The following is a 23387-nucleotide window of genomic DNA, read 5'->3' on the forward strand; positions in this document are numbered from 1 at the left end:
TAACGGATGATAATTTTCAAAAAATGATTCCGGAGCCTTAACAGCATTAAGTGTGTCGAAGTATTTTGTATAGTTCATTCCTTTGAGTTTCAAGATGAACGGGAAGGCAAACAAAACGGTAACAACGTCTGCGGTAAATGCAAATACTGAACAACTTGACGCAATTCTACGCCTTCGATTTTCCATTCCAAACAATAGCTGCTCCAACATAGTCGCAAGATTTATAAAAGTATATGGGACCCATCTTCATAACCCGGGCAATACCCATAAAACTCTTGGTGATGTTCATAGAAAAATTGCCTATGTACGGCATCACTGGTGTTACACTTATCGCAGTTTACATAAATGTTCAGAAGTTGACTTTTTGCACAATTCCATGAGAAGGTTTCTACAGGTTTTAGTGCTAGGACTTTCAAATCAGAGAGACCACACTGTTCAATGAGGGATCGCACACGTATGCCATATGTAAGGAATAGAGAACGTCCTACCTGATATATAAGATCATGTTGATTATCAAGCATTGCAGGTGGCAATGGATTTTCTGGGTGGCACATTACGTTAAAACATTAATAAAAAGACATCTGCTGACTCTTAACTGAAGTGATGGCTCTAAGCTTTTTAGGTATGGGCTGTGCACAGGGGATGTTCTGTAAGCTTTAGAACAAATGCGAAAAGTTTGGTTATGAAAAGAATCAAGTTCAGGCAAAAGCGAAGACCGAATAAATTCATGAATAACTGATTAAAGCTCTGAACGATCTAAGTTTGGAGCGATCTAAGTTCGGATCTAAGTTTGGAGCGAACTAAAGCTTGGAACGAACAAATGCTCTATAAATCCGAAACAGCAAACATCGATCATTTTCCTACAAGTATCCAGAGGGCTTACAAGAGATTTAATGTCTTCAGGCATCTGATTTTAAGATCTAAAATGTGAGATAGGAAGGAACGTTTCCAGTCATTAATATCTCTACGAATTTTGACTTTATCTGAACTATCAAGAATGCGTGTAAGTTCAGGATGGAGACTACGTTTGCGGCAGGAGTACACAGTAACTTTCTTTTGATTTGCGAACTTAAATCCGTTCGACTCCTGGCTTTTAATGTCTGAACCTCAGAAACATAACTGCAGAACATCAACAGATAAATTTCCGGAAACAGACTTTTAAAGTAGTATTTATTCTAAAACTCAACACGAAACTGTTTGGCACACCCTCTTCTTGACAAAAATACTTAGATAGCCCAGAGCCTATTTTCGCTTGGAAATATCCTTCTTACAGAATATTTTGGATAGAGATTGGTAAACTTCCATACAAACCACTACTGTAAACATCACGGATAATTCTATACACCCAAGTTTGCTCGTACACTACTTCCATGTTTCTCTTTTGGTCTGCTTTCCGGAAACCGGAAGCGTGAAGCATTTTTTCTGGTCCTTTCGAAGTTTCACTATCGGGATCCAAAACAGTATTTCGCCAGGCAGAAGGAGAAGCATGCTCCTTCCACACTTCGTTAAAGAGAGTGAGAAGGGAGGGCAGCAGTTTAGTGGACAAATGCTAAAGCATAACATAAGTAATGCCATCAGTACCAGTGCTAGTCTTAATGGTCTGAGCCAAATTTCAATAATCTCTTCTTCAATAATTTCATTAATCTTTCCAATTTAAGCATTGTGAAATCTTCTTTATATGCTTTCGGAATGGTTTAGTTAAAATTAATATTGGGCCTTTTCTAACTGTTCCTTAACATAGAGAAATGAATATGGTAATTGGTACGGTAGCAAACATCTTTTCAATGACATTAGCAATATCTTTTCTGTTGTCGAATATTTTTATGTTTTTTCCCAAGTTGGGAATACAATGTTCAATGTAAATACCTAAAGCTTTACGTACACTTTCTCACACCCATTTGCTCGAAGTTGTTGATGTAATAGAGCCACCCAGAAGGGACAGTGTTATCGTCTCTAAAGTTCGTAATCGCATAGTGTCTGTGCGCAAGGAACACTCAAAATGCACTGTGAGATCAAATCGTCTCGAAGGGTTCATGGTGCGGAAACAACATCAACAAAATATCTACGTGCTCCTGCAACTGAATGCAAATACACGGAATGGAGTCCCAGATGAACCCCCCTGTCAGGCCAGGGATGGTAGTCCAACTAAAAATCACCTGGGATATAACATCAATTCACTTGCCGCGCATACCGGGTTCAACGGACTACTTAAAACTATCCCTAACCTCACCTTCGAACCGGATCCGAGGTTTCATTACTCTCTGTTCTCGGTGTTACCTGTGAGGCGTGTCCTATTCGGCTGCAAGTCTCACTGGTCTTCAACTTGCTCCCACCAGTACCACGCGGGCATCCCGTCACCAAGGCCATTAGCCAGATCACCCGCCCCATCGAGCTACTGGTGCCGTTCTAGGACTTAGACCAATTCTCCAGATCTGACCTTAATGGAACGATCGTCTCAGGCTTCTGAAGCCACCAGGCTCGTGCTTGTGTTTACATAACACCATGGCAGAGACTGCTTAGGTACAGATCCTAGCCAGTAGCTTTACAGGATTTCCTGAGTAGACCGCTGGGGGAGACATGGTAGGGAAACTGGTTTATGTATTAGCTGGTACCACGATCAAAGGTAGACGTACAACCAACCCCGATCCGAACTTTAGACCTCCGAATTGGGCGGGAGGTTGATCTGTCAGGGAAATTTACCTCTATCGAAAGCCTAATAAAATTCATAACACTGCCGCCCATCCCACACTTGCAGGCGATAGACCCAAAACGAACTGTCAAAACTTATGGCTGAACTTTTCGATCGGGGTCACCACTTCTGGCGAAGAGAGATCACCATGAGTTGAGGCACTATTGGCCCGAAGATTTAACTGTTGGTAAAATTGCCCCAGCAGTAATACCGAGTAGCCCCATTCTGAAGGATTGACACCGAATACAGTTTGTACAACGGACTGACCGTCGCACCGCTACCGATACCGTGGCATTATACGGAATACAGGTCAAGTGACATACCACGCCGCTACCGAGATCACCAGATTGGGGACTTACAGGCAACCCCTCTTGGTCCAACAGTATAGAATAAACTTCCTTCGGGGTTCTGCAACCGCCAGGTTCGTAATTTATGTTCCCCTAGAGTGCTATTGCCATGATAAAATACCACGTCATTGTGAACACCCCAGGGGGTATGGTAAGGAAAGAGGTGTGGGAGACCCTCGGACCACACACGATGTGTTCTTTCTCAAAATTCTATCCAGAAGAATTTTTTTAGCAGTTAGCAAGCCTCGGCAATACCTAATATGCACAAATGTAGGCCTTGCTTTAACCTATACATTGTAAGAATTATGTTAATTTTATTAACAGTTAAATTTTAAGTTAAACTCCTTACCTGACAAGTTCTTAACTTCAACTTACTACTTCCGGCCAGAACGTAGTTTTAGAATCACGTTTGAATACATAATGAGGAAGAGCGGTATTTAAACGCGAAGTTCTACTTGCTGAGTTAGAAAGAGTTTCTGATTAGTGCGCGTCCGCCTTTTTGGCTACTCTCTCTCAAAGCTGTTATTACGCTCGGCCGTACTCAGGAATTTGATAGCTTCGCAGTTAATTAGCGTTAATAGGCCAACTCGGTTAGAATCTTGATAGCTTCGGCTATATCTTTTTAATTTAGATTAGTTTTAGTTTATTTCTTAGCCTCTTAAGTTCAAGCCCAAGTGTCGGCTTTTATTGTACACTCCAAGACGGAATTCTCTTAAATCTTATTTGAATAATAAAAGATTATTTACCCTTTCATCTTGTTGTTTCTTGTCACACGAACTTAGCAATTATTCGCTTAGCAGTTCTTAAGATTCTTCACGTTCAACTGTAAATTAGCATTTACAAAGTGAGGCACTCTACAACCTATTGATGTATCAGTATCAGTATCAGTAGTGAGCGCAGCCCGATCCGCCTAACCAAACAATTTGGTCTTATGGTCGTGACAGGCTACGCCCATTTCAACAAAGGAAAAAATGAAACATAAAATATCTAAATGAAAATAATCATGTGTTAATAATAATTATAAACATAAAATGAAGAAAAAGAACAAATACAAACATTTAGACAAGAGCAGGCATCAAAGACAAAAAAAAAAAAAAAAACCCACGAACAACAAACACAAACAATGGTATAAACAAATTAGTAAAATAGACCAAATAGTGATGGCAATAAAAAGCAAAAATCATACACTGATTCCCACTGTCCGGCGCTCACCGTTAATAATTTTCATCACAGATTTACATAATTGTGCAATATCTTTATAACATAAAAAGGAATTTTCAAAATCAATATTTTTATTGTTTCTTAAGCTATTAAATTAGGGACAGACATCGAGGAAATGCTTAGCATCACCAAACAGACCACATATTTTACATTTATCGTCGTTCTCTACATTAAACCTAGCGAAGTGTCCCGGGAAAGACTCATGCCTGGTCAGGTTAGTTAACTTCAAAATCATTGAAGATAATATACTTTTTCTTAGTGAGTTCTGTTTCAAATATCGAGTTTTCCTTTAAGAAGTATTCCATTGTAACTGTCATTGCTTAAAATAATACGAATAAATAACTTTTGTTCCTATTTTTGTTAACCCTGAACATAGGGCGTCCCCGAAACACTCCCTAAGGCAGCCTTTTTTGCGAGCACATCCGCTCTCTCATTACCAAATATTCCGATATGAGTTTTAACCCAGCGAAACTTAATATTAAAGCATAAGGATAGTTTAGGAAAAGATCTTTAATATCGATAATCAAACCATTATTATTTTCTGCATTATGAAGTGCATTTAAGCAAGACATGCAATCTGTAAAAATATAAAAGTTATAATTTCTTGCAAAATTACTTTTCAGTATCAATTTAAGGGCATATAGGACGGCGATGAGCTCGGCTTGGTAAACAGAATTATATTTTTCAAGGCCAAATTTATAGTGATAGATCTCAGTATCAAAATAATATACAACAAAAGCCGAACCCACCCCGCCCTCATAACCCGATTTATCAGTAAAAATTTGGTATTCCATTAAACAAGGATCATAAATATTATAATTGATAGAAATACGCTTTGCCGGATGAATCAAATGTAAATTAAAGACAGAAAGTGAAAAACTGGGATTTCATCATAGTTGAAAAAGTCCGAAATATTATTTCTTAATCATAATAAAACTTGTAGATTATCGAGAGAGGCGGAGTGCTTGCCAAGACGCAAAGCACCTCACTCGAGACTGTATGGAAACAGCTTGGTTAAAGTAGTGAAATGTCGAAATGTACTCCCAAGCCTTTCTCTGCTTTCCCTGAAATTCTTGACACTTGCGGTTTCACCACGTTTTTGAAAAATTTGCAAAATCTTACTGATGCCATAAGAATAGAGATTTTAGCTGCATAAGATATGACATCTGTGACAGCTTTCAAAATGTCATTGATCGGCACATTTTAACCATTTCATCGCCTTGAATGCCAAACGTTCCCAGTATGCAATTTCAAACAAAGATCGAGGGGTCTGAAAATCTGCATCTCTCCAGTTCCTGTGAAAGTGATAAAAATTGGGAACTAATCACGGTATAGAATGCTTTCTACACTGAATGTGTAAAAAGGCTAACTTAGTGGCGAGCACAGTAGTAGACCCTCGGCAGCAGAATGTCACTGTGGGCCCAGAAAGACATTGTTAATCCGGCCATCTAGTGTAGATTCCGTTTACCTGTCTGGGTATGGTAAATAACAAGTGGTCTCTGCACTTATAACCTAACCTAACCTACACACTACGGAGTCAAACGAAGGAACACACGTTCCTGAACCAGGCCTAAACGCAAAGTGAAGCCTCTGAGTTCCAGCTTTTTCAAAAGCTCATCCCCAAGCTACTGATACATGATCTAATTACCAGCTGATTCGCATTATCGGGGACAACTATATACCTTCCATTGTGACTAAAGCAGTAGACCAAGCCAGCATGTCGGCTACAATGTCAACCCCTGAACTATCACTACGATCCTTCCCAGCCGTACGTAACCCCACGCATGGCAGACGCAAAGGCAATCATCTTCCTATGGTAAACCAGAGAGGAAAGATTTGTTACAGCGTCTCACAGCGAGCCTCATCCTTCGAAGAGGAAACCGCAAGGAAGAAAGGAAACTAGTGAAGAGGAGCGAAAGAGGAAAAGGGGAAAAGTCACTACAGCTCCGAGATCGTTACACCCGTATCACAAAGATGGTGCTCTCACGAAGAAATATCGTGTCTTGGGATTGAAACACCCGTACTCACAGTATGAGCCCCTGGTGGTTGCTTCTAGTATAATGTTCTTAAATTTATTAATTTAGAATAACGTTCTTCAATTCACTTTCGAAACATCCATAGGCTTTTAATATAGACACACATTTCCGTGTGTAATACTCATGGAAGTCTGAAACAGAGGTTTAAGAAGACAAAAAAGAAGTGGTTTAATAGGGGTATGGTCCCCTCTTACAGCCATACAGGCCACGCAACGTTATGTCATACTGGAAATGAGGCAGTTTATCAGTGCCTGTAGTAATTGGTCCCACTCATTCAGCAGCGCTGTTTTCAGTTCCTAGATAGTTCTCGGAGGGGGGTTGCGAGTTGCAATTGCCCTCTCCAGAGCGCCCCAGACATGCTATATATGGTTGAGGTCTAGAGACCTGGCTGACCTATCCATCCGGCGAATATCCTCATTCTCCAGAAATTCGTTGACCAGAAGAGCTCTATGTGGCCTCGCGTTATCGTCCTGTAAGATGAACTCGGGGCCCACTGCACCCCGGAAAAGGGTGCGAGATGTGTGCGGCTATGCAACATCATATCTGCCCAGATCATTACACCGCCACCGCCATAATTGTTGATTTCGCGGACATTCGAGTGTAGGTAGCGGGTCCCTGGCTCTCTCCATATGAAAGTGACGCGAGAATCGGTGTTTAAGCTAAAACGGGACTCATCGGTGAACAGAACGGTCGCCCATTGCTCCGTACTCCAATCACTATGCTGCCTGCACCATGCTAATCGGACGCTCCTGTCCGTAGACGTAAACAGCCGGTCTTGTGGCAAACAGTCATTCAGTCTTTTGGAAACAGTCACCCTTGTTACACGGCTTCCTGTGGCTGCATACAGATCCCGAGAGAGCTGAAAAGCTGTAGCCCCTCTGTTACACCTCGCTAAAATGAACAAATAACAATCTTCTCTGGCCGTCGTGGCTCTTGGACTAGGATCCAGTATCCTGGAACGGTTTCCATAGGTTACACACGACGCTGGACGTTATATTAAACTCTCTGCATATCTGGACTTGCGATTGGCCTGCCTCTAGCCTTCCCACAATTCGCCACCTCATTCCATCACCTAAACGTTGGTGGTTACTCATTTTTAGTGTTCCGATGTGAATTTAACCGATTGCTGCAACATAACACAAAGAAATTTGCCGAGGTGTACTAGCGAACGCAATTCGTCTTACCCTCCACGCGCTTATGAAGTCTGTTTTTCTGCTGGCTTTGCCTACACACACGTGTACGCTTACATATTTGCCGTACAAGATTTGCATTTTTATCTAGAAGCAGTGGTTTTCCCTTCAGTTCAGTTCTTTTCATGCAATTCGATAAAATATGCAAATTCTCTTAATTTATTACAATAGTGTATTTAAAGAGCGCTGAGGCAAGTTCTAACTCATAAGACCTTTCGCCTTATGAACTGATAGCAATGGTAATATAGTCGTTGAAGTTTGGAGTGTGAAATTAGCGTTTGTAGTGCATTTAGGATGAATATTTCAAAATCAATTTTTCCAACACTCAAAAGACAACGGTGGAAAAGGATTTTTAATCATATAAAACATCATTTGTATTTTGTTTTCCTTGTGTTATATGGTAACATTACTGTATATATAGTGATTTTTACAGGTTGTTGAAATATTGACCACAAAATTTTTATAAGTTTCCTTAAACTGCGTATGTTTTCTCAGTCTCTTTTATTTTTTCGTTAGTACAAAATGTTTAGCCTTAATTTTCATTGTTTATAATGAATGTTAAAATGAATTTAAAGGAGTTTAATAATCTTCTACAATAATACTTTTTACATTATTTTATTTTCAAATTTGTTACGAGTCAAATATTTAGTTAGTTTAAATTCTATGATTAAACTGAGCGCTGTATTTTCAATGTAAATTGATCTGTTTTTACTAGATTTTCTATTTAATTACATGTAATGTTTTTATAGAAATTTTATTTCTAAATCTATGTATTAGAGATTTACATGTGCGAGACTTTATCACGCCGGGTTAATCGCATGATTTATTTGAGCATGAGATGTAAATAATGTATATATTTTTCATTCTCCATTTCAATTTTCATTTCAAAAGGAATGATAAGCAAACAATAAATACACAATTATTAACTGATACGTAAACAATACATACACAATTATTTTATTGTGTATTTTATTTTTATATTTAAATGCTTAAAAGGTCATGCGGACGAAGCGTGATACAGTTCTCTTGGATTATTCAGATTTTGATATTTCAGATTATTACCCGTTGAGAAATCAGTCTGGAATATAAAACTGTGAATAATCTATCATGCATTATAAATTTTATATGATTGATATTTCCCCTTTAAATAAAGTATAGGAAAATTCAAAAATGGTAAGGGTTCGCCTTTAATTTTGTTTCATAATTTAAGTACCATAGGTTTCTTTACACAATTTTAGCATTTTCCTGGGATGGTTTGATATACTTCTAATAAATTATTAATTTTATGTTACAGTGCAACTGTAATTATAAATGATACAATAACAATGTAAGTGTAATTGCAATTAATTCAGTTGCAATGTAACTGTAATTTCAGGATTTATATTACATTGCAATTTCAAAAATAATCTAATTATAACCTCAACTATGAACATGCTCAATGTGTATTAACGATAATTACAGTGTAATTATGATTAAAATTGTTAGCACTTGCAGTTCGTTACGGCTTGACGGAGCTGCAATATTTTGACTTTATATATAAAATATTGTTCTCAGCAAATTCAAACTGAAGACATGATTATGTCTTGAAAATTTACTGAAAAAAATAGTCAAGAAGCAGATCTCGACAGATGTTGCCACTCCGCGAAATATGAAAAAGATGAACTTCACAGATCTTCCACGTGTTCTCGCGAATATCGAATTGTCAGAATATTACTAAGGCGTAAGGCATTTAACATATCTTGTTTGCGCCCTCGCGCATAACGATTTCTCGATATGTTGCCATTCGACGAAGCATGAGATCAATAATTTTATCTTTCAGATTTAAGCAATATGTTACTGATTTAATAGAGCTTATAACTACTTTGGAATTACTTTGTAAATAAAGCTACCGTTAGTGCAGATATAATTAGACGACATTTAGCGTTATAATATGACTGAAAACACAATTAAGTTTGGGCACAGCAATGGCCGAACTGACAAGAATCTGGGTATTTTCTCGCGTTCCTTATGTGCAACATGAAAACAGCGATTATTTCCCTTAGAAAGTCTTCCACGAAGATACCCGTCCCGTTAGACGTTTTCATACATTCAATTAAACTAACTGTTCACCCATACATTGCTCAACAAATTTCACAGTTTTTAATTTTATTCGAAATAGTTTCTCCTCAGGGACTTTTGACAGAAAACTTACTTAAATTTTATACAGGGTGAATCCCAAAAAGTGGGCAAGACTTAACGTGGTGATAGAACGCAGCTATACGAGCAATATTCATCATAGAAGGCATGTTCCGAACACAAACGGTGAGATGTTAAAAAGTATAAAATGAAACAGGCAAATCGACAACCTTGTATTCGGCTTAGATTTTATAAAATCCCAGTCAATTTCTAGGGCAAAATCGGATTCTCCTTCATCAGGAGCGAAATCTTCTGGAGGGAAAAATAAAGTGGGACCCGTTTTTGCCCTCGAAATCAATTGGGATTTTACAAAATCTACTACGAATACAACTTTGTCGATTTTGCCTGTTTTATTTACCTCGTCGGCGTATTTCTCTTGCGTCTTGATGTTAAAGGTAGTTTTCCACTGACACAGTTAAAGAATTAACATAAGAGTAGATACTTCAGAAAACAGGTATGTCATTTTATTAAAAGGTATGTCATTGATGTACGTGCTCAAAAGACCTTCCGCCAGCTGTAATGCAGGCTTCACACCTGTAGGATAGAGCTTGACGCACATTTTCGAACACACAATTAATTTCCTGAATATCTCTGCCAAGAGCGGCAATCCTGGCGACTAGTTCCATATTGGTTTCAACACGACGCTCGTATGTTAGACTTTTTATATGACCATATAGGAAAACGTTCAAACACGAGAAAGCCTGTGATCTTAGTTATGGGATCGCCTCGTCCTATCCATCTCCCTGGAAGTTTGGCAGTTCGTATAACCAGCCATCCTCTCTACAATCCACAGTAGAAAATACCGTTGGATGTGAGAAAGCTCCTTTTTTTATGCTATTTACAATGCCAGCTAGCGTCTCGCCGTTTGCGTTTTGTCCAAACTTTCTATGACGAATTTTCCTTGTATAGCTGCGTTCTAACACTTCGTAAAGTTTTATCCACTTTTTCAGATTCATCCTGTATTGCAAATCTGAATTGTATTAAATAGAAGGCTAATTAATAACTAGTACCATTACAGTAATTTAACAGGATGAGCTTGGATGAAAAAATTAGGCATTTTTCTAGTGCATGCATTGTATTTAATATTATGCTTGTATCTTTCTACCTGAAACTATGAAAAATACTTCCTGCAGCGTAAGAAACGCCAGCCAGCGGGTGAGCGGTAACTTCTTTAAGCACTGATAGTTCGACCTGGGTCCAATTCCAGGCGAACGGGATGGCTGCATGGGCGTTTTCTTAGCTTTCTTGATATCTTACGACGATACGAGTCAATTTCCCATAGAAAGTTTTCTACGAATGCATCTTTATAATAAAATAAACCAAACCAATGACTTTTAACTGTTCATTGGAAATATTTGTCTTACTAATTCAGAAGTCAAACAACAAAAATCAGCGTTAATTTAAAAAATTTTCACAGGACTAGTTTCGATGGTTTTACCGAACCATCATCTTCAGCTGCAAAACCGCAAATGAACAAGATAGGAAATAATGTTTAGATAAGATAAGAAAGCCTGGACAAGAATAAGCAAGTGGCGCCATCTGTTGGCGAAACCAGAACTAAAACATAATTTCTCTAAAAGCCGAAGGCAAATTTGGATTGGAATTAGGATCGTTAACTAGAACAGAAAGATTTTTATGAATGTGAAATGCCTCTAGAAAATCCAGTTCTCCAATGGAAGATGTTTTTTGAATAATTTTGGCAGCAGAAAAATCGAAAGTGTGATTTTCGGACCAACAATGCTGAGCAACAGAAGACTTCTGTGTTTCCTTTTTTCTAACATATGCCTCATGTTCTTTGACGCGAAATTAATAATGTTGGGTGAAAAAAAAAAGTAAAAGCAATAGCTATTGACAGGGGCTTTTCACCCAACATTATTAATCAAGCAGTTAAAAAATTCTCATCTCAACACACTAAAAGCCACACTCTTATTTTAGGAGATTATAAAAATTCTGTTGTCATTCCCTTCTTTCCATCAATTAGCTATAAAGTTGCACATATTTTGCAGAAATTTAACTTTCGGGTTGTTTACTCTCCCATCAATAAAATTCCAACTTCTATACTCAAGGACCCCATTCCGAATACGAATTCCTGGGGTATTTATAGGATTCCTTGCCAGTGTGGTTTAATTTACATTGGCCAAACTAAGAGAGCCTTAAAATTTCGCGTCAAAGAACATGAGGCATATGTTAGAAAAAAGGAAACACAGAAGTCTTCTGTTGCTCAGCATTGTTGGTCCGAAAATCACACTTTCGATTTTTCTGCTGCCAAAATTATTCAAAAAACATCTTCCATTGGAGAACTGGATTTTCTAGAGGCATTTCACATTCATAAAAATCTTTCTGTTCTAGTTAACGATCCTAATTCCAATCCAAATTTGCCTTCGGCTTTTAGAGAAATTATGTTTTAGTTCTGGTTTCGCCAACAGATGGCGCACTTGCTTATTCTTGTCCAGGCTTTCTTATCTTATCTAAACATTATTTCCTATCTTGTTCATTTGCGGTTTTGCAGCTGAAGATGATGGTTCGGTAAAACCATCGAAACTAGTCCTGTGAAAATTTTTTAAATTAACGCTGATTTTTGTTGTTTGACTTCTGAATTAGTATTTATTCGGCGTGTTATTGTGTCTTAATTTGTCTTACTAGTTCGTAATCAATACTATTGTTGAAATTTTTAATACGAGTAGCAATATTATGCACTACGTATGGATGTAAATCAGAGTATGTTCTACTAAGGCCACTCAAGACTTTATTTGATAAGATTGAGACCGTATAAGTTAGTTAACATTATGATCGGTTATTTTGTCTAAGATTAGGATCCCTTTGTATTACTTAGAAACTTGTTAAATAAAATAGCTAACCATTTTAGAAATATTGGGTATTGTTGTAATTTTTTATAATGATCATGATTACTAACGCTTTGTAGTTTTAACTGTCATGGGCAATTACTTTATGAATTATTTTATTATAATTATGTACTGAAATTACAACTGTAGTTCTAATAGAAATAGAGTTGTACGTAGAACCTTGTTTCCGAAACCTTTGTTGAAATGGAAAAGATAAATTAAATTTTCATGACTTATCTGTTGTTTAATATAAAATAAGGCCCGTTTCTTTTAAGAAAATCTTCGCAGAATCCCCATTACATAGGTTTAGATTCTTTATGCGATTTGCTTTAATCAAATCCACATACCTTTCGGGGGAAACACCGTAAACACATATATTTGTTTAACAAAATTACGCGTATTTATGTATGTGCTGAACTAAATTAGTTACAGTGAATCATTTCTGCTTTAACTGTATTTCTTTTATTTATTTACTGAAAATGTGTGTAATGTTTAATAAAGGATCAGTTTATATTTTATGTCAATACTACAAATTGCAATACATGCAAAAGTTAAGAAGGATGATTCCAGATGTTAAATATGAATATTTCTTTTAAAAGCGATCATCGTTTTGCATTATTTAGCAACTTGTTGCACAAAATAGCTAACTCTTTCAAATACACTGTATTTTATTGAAATTTTTAATTATGATTATGATTATTTAAGGCTTTGTAATTGTAGCTTCAATGGGCAATTACTTACTTAATTATTTCATCATAATTACATACTGCAATTTTAGTTAACTTATTAACGTTAATTATAACTGTAATTACACTGGTGTGCAAAAATTAAGGACGAAGTCGAAAAATTAGCATATCAGCTGAACGAAGAGGCAGAGCGGACAGAAAGACCAATCAGGAGATTAAGTAAGGTGATGTACGGTAGCACATGCGCAGATATGCAGGTAGACGTAATGGGGGAGTGTCTGAGTAGTATAAAGCATGTTGTCGGTGTAAGATCAGTATTTCTGGCAAAGAGATTGCACGCCGTATAGCAGTTAAAATCACACCGAGTTGCTGCCTCAGCGAGAAATGGCGAATAATCAATCTGTTAGACGACATCTGGATGCTTTTACCCGAGGTCGAATCATTGGGAAGTTGGAGGAAGGCCGCAGTGTGACAAGTGTGGCTGCAGAGTTCAGAATTGCTCATAGCATCGTTTCACGACTTTGGAGACAATTTCAAACTACAGGAACAATGACATTAAAAATAAAATAATCATATAAAAGAGAAAAATGATAGAAATTAATGTTTAAAACGTAATCTGAATCCCATCAATAGTGTCATTAAATCTAAGGTATCTTATTATTATTAAGTTATATATGGTATCACATATTTAATAACATTAATATCTGTGAGGTTACAAGTATGTGAATGCCAAAAAATATCTTACACGCTTTATGAAAAATCAATGTATTAATGATTAAAATTCTGTTATCGAAGTATTTTTTCGGATATTTATGTGAACATCTTCATCTAAGTTTTACCTCTCTTTTTTTCAGGAATGGAGTCTGTTCCCCGGTTTGGTGATGAAATTCCTGATGCAGATATATTCTCTACTTTTGATTTCATTTCCGAGAATTCAACTGGAAGTCGTTTATTCTTATCTAACGTTGGAAATGATACAGAAAATATTACACAAAGTAATCTGATCAAGCGTCTTCAACCGTACATGAACAACAGGGCTATTGATGACAATGCCCTGATAGCTCTTCTTATAGCATATGTAATCCTTATAATTACTGGAGCTAGTGGAAATGGATTAGTTTGCATGGCTGTAGCAAGAAAACCTGCTATGCGTACAGCTCGGAATGTTTTCATCATCAATCTCGCTATATCGGACTTGATTTTATGTCTTTTTACAATGCCATTTTCTCTTGTTGAGATAATGATGAAATTTTGGCCCCTTGGCGTTTTGACCTGCAAATTAGTGGCTGGGTTGCAGGCTACTAGTATATTTGTTAGCACCATAAGCATAACAGCAATTGCTCTGGATCGATACAAAGTAATCGTTTACCCTACCCAAGATACTTGCCGTCCACTGCGTGCTTTCTTAACCCTATCTTGTATATGGATTATAGCACTGCTATTATCTACGCCATTATTCCTGTTTAGAACAGTCGTACATTTTCCAGTAAAACTTCCTTTTCTGGAGTCTGTGAATTACTGTATTGAGCGATGGCCGATTCAGCATGGCAGAGGCTTTTATTCTGCCTTTTCCATGTTTTTCCAGTACTTGCTTCCAATATTCATTGTTAGTCTAGCATATGCTCGAATATGCAAGAAGCTCAAATACAGAATGGTTGCGAAGGGTACAAAACTTCAAGACAAACAAGCTCGGGATAAAAAGCGCGTTAAGAAGACTAACATCCTTTTAATTTCAATAGCTCTTATCTTCGGACTGAGCTGGATGCCCCTGAATATCCTGAATGTCGTGGCTGATTTCTTTTATCCCTTCTCTGATACATCCACCTTTCGCATTGTGTTTGCTTGCTGTCATATGGCTGGTATGAGCTCTGCATGCTCAAATCCTCTGCTCTATGGATGGCTGAACGAAAATTTCAGAAAGGAATTTAAGGAGATCTTTGCTAGTTGTGTCAAACCATCTCCCCCAAGAGTCAAAATTACTGCGGGAAACGAGGGTACTGAATCTTTTGTGTTATGCACTAAAAACCAAACAAACCAAACTACTATTCCTAATAATCAGCCTCCTGCGGATACTACAGTAATCGATGGTGTGGGGGTGCGTGCAATAAAATGACTAAAGAAGTACCATGACTCCCCGGAATCCGATTTCGTTTAGTTAAAATTTGCAAGAAGAATTCTTTAGTTTTAAACTTTCAGTTTCCTCGAGATACAAATTACCAGTGGCTGAACCTAGCTAAAATTTCCATGTGATATACATGTTCTATTGGTTTTCTTCATTTATTGCACTAAATTTTAAAGCTAATTTTCTAGCATAAAAACAATTGTTTAAAAAATTTTTAAGAAGTAAAATGACTTAAATAATGTTTAAAAAAACCCAATTAAATATATATTTCTTTATTGCCTGGAAAACTGAAGAATGGAATGACCATTTTTAAAAAAAGTGATTTCCGTAAGTATGTGTTAAGAAAATGCATTAATACCCTGAAATTATTATATTAGAGCGCATATTATGCGTGATTCTGAACTTTATATCCTATTTTCCTAAATTTATAGCTGACAAAACATATCGGTAGTATATGTACTGTTTTATCCGTCTTCTCACATTTTAGTTCGGAACATTAGGTCGTTAGGTGAGATTTTCGTAACAGATTTCCTCTTTTAACTCTTTCAATCTCTATTATGCTGTAAAATGTTTTAATGCAGTAAAATGAGCATTCGCTAAGTAAAATATCTTTATGCTCATTCTTCTGTATTACATTTAAGAGAAAGAAAAATAACAGCGTGTTTCAAAAAACAAGGTGTAGTGTTCAAAAAACACTGTTAGTATTTGAATCTTCTATTCATATATAAACATTATTATAAATGTGATGTACAGTTAATTTTGGTTAATCGGGCAACTATTTATGAAAGGACAAATCTTGAAAAACGTTACAATTCTGTAAAATAGCTGAGGCGTCCGATGATAGTTTCGAAGAACATGTTGCTTGGTTTGAACATACCCAAGCTGAATGATTTGGTGACTTAAGTGCATGAAAAATAGAAAAACTAGAGGAATAATTGATCTTAATTACATGTTTAAAAAGCTTAAAAGAAACTTATTTTATGACTTTTTGCAGAGGTTTTTCTTAACAGTTTCATCAGAAATTGATGACGACGCATCTGCAATTGGACTGATCGACCGATAAATATGTCATGCAGAAAGACAATGAGGACATTTTAAATGACTTCTCGGTATTATTTTATGAATTAGATATTCGTGATTTCACAGTTAGTCAAATTGCACAGCAAATTTATTTTATAAAAATTTTTTGTGCAAAAACCTCTTCGAGAATACAGCAGAATGCACATATATATTTTCTGCATGCGATAATTACTACAAAATAAGACACTTTTTATGCTATATTTTTGTTCTAAACTCTTGTAGTCGGGTATTATCTGGTATTTCGTTTAAAACAAGTATTTTTCTCAGTAAATCTCGGATATTTTTAGCTCGGAGATTTGATTTAAATAAAAGGCCAGAATGAGAAAAAAAGAGTTTAATTATCATAAACACACTGTTTAAATACTAAACAAACCACACAAGTAACTGCAATATCTGCAAACTGCATAGCTACCGCTAATTATATGTGACATCTAATTTAGCACTTTCAGTTCAGGCTTACATAGGCATTTTAGGCAGCGTAAGGACGCTGCCTAAAAGTATATTTGTATGCCTAAAAATAAATAGATACCAATGTATCGTTGATTTTTTCATAAAGTTTCTTTCTATGTCGTACTGAAGTACTATGTTTATTTAGGTAGCCTCTTATTATTCTAATCAGACACAAATTAAATCTAATCAGAACCGTATGCTAAAAATATCTAAAACGTGTATACACCTAAAAGTTATTTTTACAAACGCATTAGATTCTAAACAACACAGCATTAAATACTTTTCACGAGAGTATGCACAGATATTATCTGCAACACGTGCAATTGCAGAACACGTTTTACCTATCGTAATCTCGTAACCAACATTACAATTATTCTTGATGTTATTGCTGTGCTTTAACTACGTGAGTTTTCATAATACAACTTCAAGTTTGCCTTCCTGTTTCATTTATATTTTATACTGATATTATCAGAAAAATGCTGGGGGAAAACGACATTTATTTTCTAATTTTCAGTAAACACTATTGCGTTTAGTTTTCTGCAAGTATCCTTGCACAGTTTCTTAATTAATTTAATTTTTATCTTTCTTTTCCAAGTTTAAAGAGCTCTAGACAGCTCTCTGTGGTTCAAACTTTTGCGTTTTTTCAGATAATGAGTGACATTTGTAATACATTTTAAATACCGTATGTGATATTTGATTATGTTTTACATTTCATAACTACTTTTTATCATTTGTAAATATTTCAAGAATTAAAATTATTCTTGAAATATTTGTATTACAGATTTTTCAATTTAATTAACTTTTTTGGCTTTCAAATATGTCATTTAGTTCTTAATAAGTCCAATGTGTTTAGCGCACCCCGAACATTAAAAAACTATATTTATCAACTTATATAAATGTTTTGATACTTTTTATCTCTTGTGTTATCTCTATGTACGATTTTTGATAGATCTTTTCCCTTGATCATGTAATGTATTTATAAAGTAGTCATTCATAATGAGAATTACATGGCATCACTTCCAGTTATATAACAGGAGAGTAATATTTCGATAAAAAATATGAATATGAATGAATTTTATAATAAAGTTGAAGATTAATGTAAATAATCACATCTTATTAAGAGGAATAAATGTCAAAACTGAGCGTTGTACAAAGTAGTTAAAGTTATTAGCATAAAATCTTAAAATTCTATATGCTGTTAGTGATGTCAGAATTTTTTCAGTCATCTTTAAAAACTGAGTAATCTGTTAGAAACCAAGCTTGTTTTATATAAACTTAGATGTATAAATAATATGTGTGTAAACTGTATTTGTGAAATACGAATAAGTATGAAAATTTCAAATGTAATTTCGAGCTGCTCTTGTATATGCAGTGTGTTATATAATAATGTTATAATATTTATTGTAAGGTGATATGCGTGCTTTCTAAGTGTAATATAATATTGCATGTGTTACTAATGAAGTAGTATAAAGCATACTGGTTCCTTGAAACTTATTCGTTTTGTCATGAACCATAATGTAAGACTGGCTCATCCTGCATATTATAAAAGTACCTCACAAATAAGTAAGAGTTTCGTTGTAAGAATGACTCACATGTAAGAGTATGGCATGTTTTACATAAAAAATAATTAAATGGCCTATGAACTATATCTTGAGATGAAATTAAATGATCACGTCTGCCTTGAATGAAATAAATAATAGAAAAATTTAAAACGCTATTTATATGCATTTGACTGTTAGGCTTGCATATGAGAAGGGCATAGTTTTCAGAGAAAGAAAGCATTTAAATGAAAAGTATAGTTTTATATTAGGTCAAATCAAATATATTCGTTCTTTTTTTAATCTTTAATAGTTAGTAATTTAAAATTTTAGTGTATAGCTATATAATACAAAAGCATAAAAATAAATTAAACCGAAATTAACATATAAAAGGTAAAGGAAAACACAAGTGATTAATTCTAAAAACGACAAAATTTTTAAGAATATTAAGAAATTTTAATTAAAACTTAGTCTGTATTAATAACAATAAATCAAGGTAAGAAATATGTCTCCATGAGCTCCCAAAAGTTTGCAATTACTGTGTTTATGCTTCAAAAGTCTTAAATTCTTTCAAATAAAATTTGATGTAGAAAAGGCTAAATTAAATATGAACAGTTCAGTTTTTGAGAAACACTTTATTTTGCGAAAAGCTTGCGCAGATCTGAAACGTTTAATATATGCATCAGAATTAATGTGAAATTCTTATTTTACGGTTGCAATATTAGTTAACGATATCTAGGTATGCAACAGGTTAACATCGTATTACCTCAATTATTAAGAACTGAGGCATATTTCTTTTGAGGTAACTATCTACACCGTCTGCAAAAGTGCTTACCTTAAAACTCTAGAGGAACTTGTTCTATATTACAGTGGATCAAAGGCTTTCTATTTTTAAGCGGTTTCAAGGCAGCAAAAATTTGCCTTCCAACTAACAAACCATGTTAACACGCATTAAAAGTTAATTTTTCCTGTGTTTAGAGAATAAATTTTATTTTAAAAAATTGTGCAATAAAATAAAATTTTAAATATAAGAAATTGATTAAAACAAGTGTATTATTTACTTAAAAATACCTTCTGCAGCAGTTATGCCAATCCTGATCAGATCATTATAAGCTGAAAAAAATATACCACAACAATGTAAGCGCATGCCAGGTATGCCGCTAAATCTAGTCGCAATTAGGTAATATAGTGCTATATAACAATAAAATTTTACAAAATAAAGATGAAATGCATGCGGAACGCAACATTAGTGTGCTCCCATTAAATTCGAACGACAAAATATTCATATGGTAGGTTATTTTTATTTTATTAAAGGGAGTCGGAAATTTGCGTATACTTGGTATTATATACAAATAATGAAAACAAAACAGATGCATCCTTCTTATGCATTCATGTAGAAAATGAAACAGATTTATAAACTTCTTTTAGATATGAGTTAAGCTGATATACCAATTTTAAAACCATCCTTAAAAGCGTTCTTCTGAAACTTACTAAATTTTTATGCGCCAAACCATGCCACGTGGGCGAAATACGTAGAGCTATAAAGCAAAATTTTATCAAATATATTCACTGCACTTGTTTATATATTTCAGTTTGTAGTGCATTCATGGAATAATTCTAAACCGGCTCTAAAAGCAGTCGGTCATGTATGGCTTGTTGAAACGCTTTAATTTAATTAGAAACACAAATATGACTCATTGCAGATTCATTATCTAAACAAAAAGAAGTTTCAAAATCCAAGACCATTTCTAAAACGATCTGATTTCTAATATTTCAGTCAAAAGAAACAAATCGCATCTTTGATGTCCAATACTTAGATGTAGATTTCAGTCTTTAAAATTCAGATTTCTAAACTTATATGGGAGTTACAGGAGTGGAGAAATAAAGAAATTAGTGTTTTGTCAGAAGGTCTCGTTTTATTAAAACTTGTTGAGTGAATGCGTTTTAGAAATTTAATACTTTTGCAGCAAAAGAAATGCAACAGCAGAATAAAAGTACAAGCTCTAAATAACGTAAAGGAGATTCTCCTTGAATAGTGATGGGGAAAACGGAGTAAGTTATACGGATAAATAAGAAATATTTTAAGATTTTAAAGTAACATTATAAATGTAATGATATGATGTCGAAGTAATGCCTGAAGGATACTGGCGTACTTATACTTATTTTCATGATTTTATGTCATATTGTTAACTTACCAATAAGCTTTTATAAATACATAGATAAGTAACTGAGATATTTTTAGATTTTAAAGTAGCGTGAGAAGTGTAGTGATATGATATCGAAGTAATGCCTGAAGGATACTGGCGTAGCTATACATATTTTCATGATCTTATGTCATGTTATTAATTTAACAATAAATTTTTAATAAATACATTGTAATAAAACGTGTTCTGAGTACAAGGCGATATCTACATATCTACAATAACACCTAAGTTAACAAACAATGAAAGAATTTTATATGACCGTGCTACAATTTTAATAAGTGCTTCAAGGCAAGTGCTTCAAAGCAAGTCCCTCTAACAATATAATCAGGTACGTAAATTACAATAAATAACACAACATTTCATCCACTATTAATATTTGAAAATGCATAATTTGGAAGATAAGGAATTTTTAACGTGAAAATTATTTTTAATGTAAAGCTTTCAGAAAGACGTAGGTAGTTAACAAGAAGTTTCAATAACTCATAATCTTTCATGTTTTGTCATGATTTGTTCAGTTGTTGTTTGATTAATTTCAAACATTAATATATGTATATATAAATTTAATGTTGTATGAATTTTATGCATCTGCATTCGCTTCTTGCATTATATGAACTTTTAATAATGGTTTGCCATTGAAGTGAAAAACAGTGGTCGTTTTGTGTTGCGCTCAATGTTTGCATGATATTTTAAGCAAAGAGAAAAATATATGATACTGTGACGGTGCAAGTGTTGTAATCCTAAGTGTATACTAATAAGTAGAAATATCTGAATGTCTAGATGGGAATATTGTGTGTACATTTTTCTGTCATAAATCTGTATGTAAAATTTGAAATTAAACTGTATTATTTTCTGGTCAAATAAATGCTAATATAAAATAGCGCCTTTTGCTGTTCTGTACTTTTATTGATAAGTTATTTGCCTACTTCCTTGCATCTTATAAATAACCACCTCAGCTGAATTATTAAGAGAAAAACTCATTAGGTATCCGAAGTTGTCAGGACTTCTCTTTCTTCTAATACTCTTTGGAAACATCACGGGAGACCTGAGTAGAAACAGAGAGTTTACTTAAAACTATGTTCGTTGACTGGGAGGGGGGTCGAAGATATGACAAAAATGGAAAGGGTTAAATTACCCTTTATTTCTCACAGCGTACAGCCGATCCCGGTCTTCGGGATACAAAGACAAGCACTTATGGTCTGAAACTTAAACAATAAGAAGAAACTAGGTTAATTAAATAAGAACTAAATTCAGATATTTTACAAAGACTAGTAACGGGAAGACTGGCCTTTTAAACTCTACGTTATGTAGTGAGCAAAATGCGAGAAACTACAATACGTCTTCAAGTATCAAAGAGAACTAAGTTCTGGTTTTAAAGGCAGACAGGAACAGAGCGAAAAGCGCGCGGAGGGGGGGGGGAGTAAGGCAGCGAGAAATCTATCTCTCTAACCCTCCCTTGGCTGAAAGGCCATGTCTTAAATACTTAACAATTTGCAAGAGCAATTTGCATAACCAAATCTGTTCGCGTTTATTCTGGCCAGAATGGAAAATAAGAGAAGCTAGCAAAATTTTAAAATAAAATAAACGTTAGTAAAACTTAAAATCCTTACATACATCCTGCTAGAATTGAATAGTTCGGAAATAAGGTCTAAATGACCTTAATTTATTTCACTTCTAAATTCTAACCCTAACGCGAGACCTGTTCTTACAAGCATTCTAACCTAGGACTATTATTTCTAACCTAGAAACTATCTACGTAATGTTTACCTGAAGGCATGCTGTGGATACAAAGATTCTTCATCTATACTTCAATCTAAAATACAATTTTTCTTCTGATTTATCTGGCTCCTTCCAGAGACCTGAAAGACAAACTAATTTAGTATTTTGGTACAGCATTTTAGATGGCAAATAGCATGAACACGTTTCTTTTAAAAGGGCGCTATTCTCAATTATCTGTTTCATTCATACTTTTATTTAATTATCTCCCCGTACTCTCTGACATATGTTGTAAACAAAGAAATATCAAACACGGGCGTATATATGTACAGGTGTTATACACTACCGCCTACAATCAAAACACTAACGTGTTAAAATTCGACATAACAAGACCTGAGAACACGCTTTACAATCAGCTCGAAACCCTGAAATACTACTCTAAAGAGGTGAGCTAACCTACATTCATTCATTCAATATTTAGCACACATTTACAATGCATAGGGCTATTTTCAGTCATACTATTATATGTTAATTCATAAGTTTACTATTACTATTCATAAGTTTACTATTATATGTTAATTCATAAACTTTAGCATTTATATAATACTTTTACTTTTAACATATCAAAGTACTTCTAAATTTTAAGAGAACAGTTCACATTTACATAAGAACACATTAACATCTCCTTACTTTTAAAAATTTCCAAAACATACAGTAGTAACGAAATGTTTTGTTAATTGTCTTCTCTTCAAGGCAAGTGCTCTTTTTTACATTTAAATAGTACATTTCATTTTTATAGAAGTCCTTCAGACTAAAATGCAAAAAAACGAAAGAAGAAGAAAGAAGAGTTTTATTGAAATGTTCTAGTAAAAATCATTTCTCGCCTATTTGGCTCAAAACGTGACCTCACTTGAGGTAAAGCTTCTCGCTAAGTCTGCCACTTGCAGTTAGGAACAAAAAATTAACTCACTAAAGTAACAAAAAGTTTTACTTACCTTTTCTGATATTCAGCCATGCGTGTTGCCGCCCATTCCTGAAACGTTGCGAAGACAGTGGTCTGCTTCAATGGACGATTATTATTTATTTTGAAATT

General features: G+C 34.8%; 1 protein-coding gene across 2 annotated transcripts in view; it reads left to right on the forward strand.

Moving 5' to 3' along the window:
* Positions 1 to 21459, forward strand: part of LOC118188321 (neuropeptide F receptor-like) — a 417607-nt gene extending 396148 nt beyond the window's left edge. For both annotated transcript variants that reach the window (XM_085808476.1, XM_085808477.1), the window contains one exon: positions 14042 to 21459. In XM_085808476.1, the coding sequence (XP_085664602.1) occupies positions 14044 to 15300 (1257 nt within the window). In that variant the 5' untranslated portion in view covers positions 14042 to 14043 and the 3' untranslated portion in view covers positions 15301 to 21459. The remainder of the gene's footprint in view (positions 1 to 14041) is intronic.
* The last annotated feature ends 1928 nt before the right edge of the window (positions 21460 to 23387 follow it).

This window comes from Stegodyphus dumicola, chromosome X1 (assembly GCF_044657685.1).
Source record: "Stegodyphus dumicola isolate Sdum_Otavi_A_Nest chromosome X1, ASM4465768v1".
NCBI lineage: Eukaryota > Metazoa > Arthropoda > Arachnida > Araneae > Eresidae > Stegodyphus > Stegodyphus dumicola.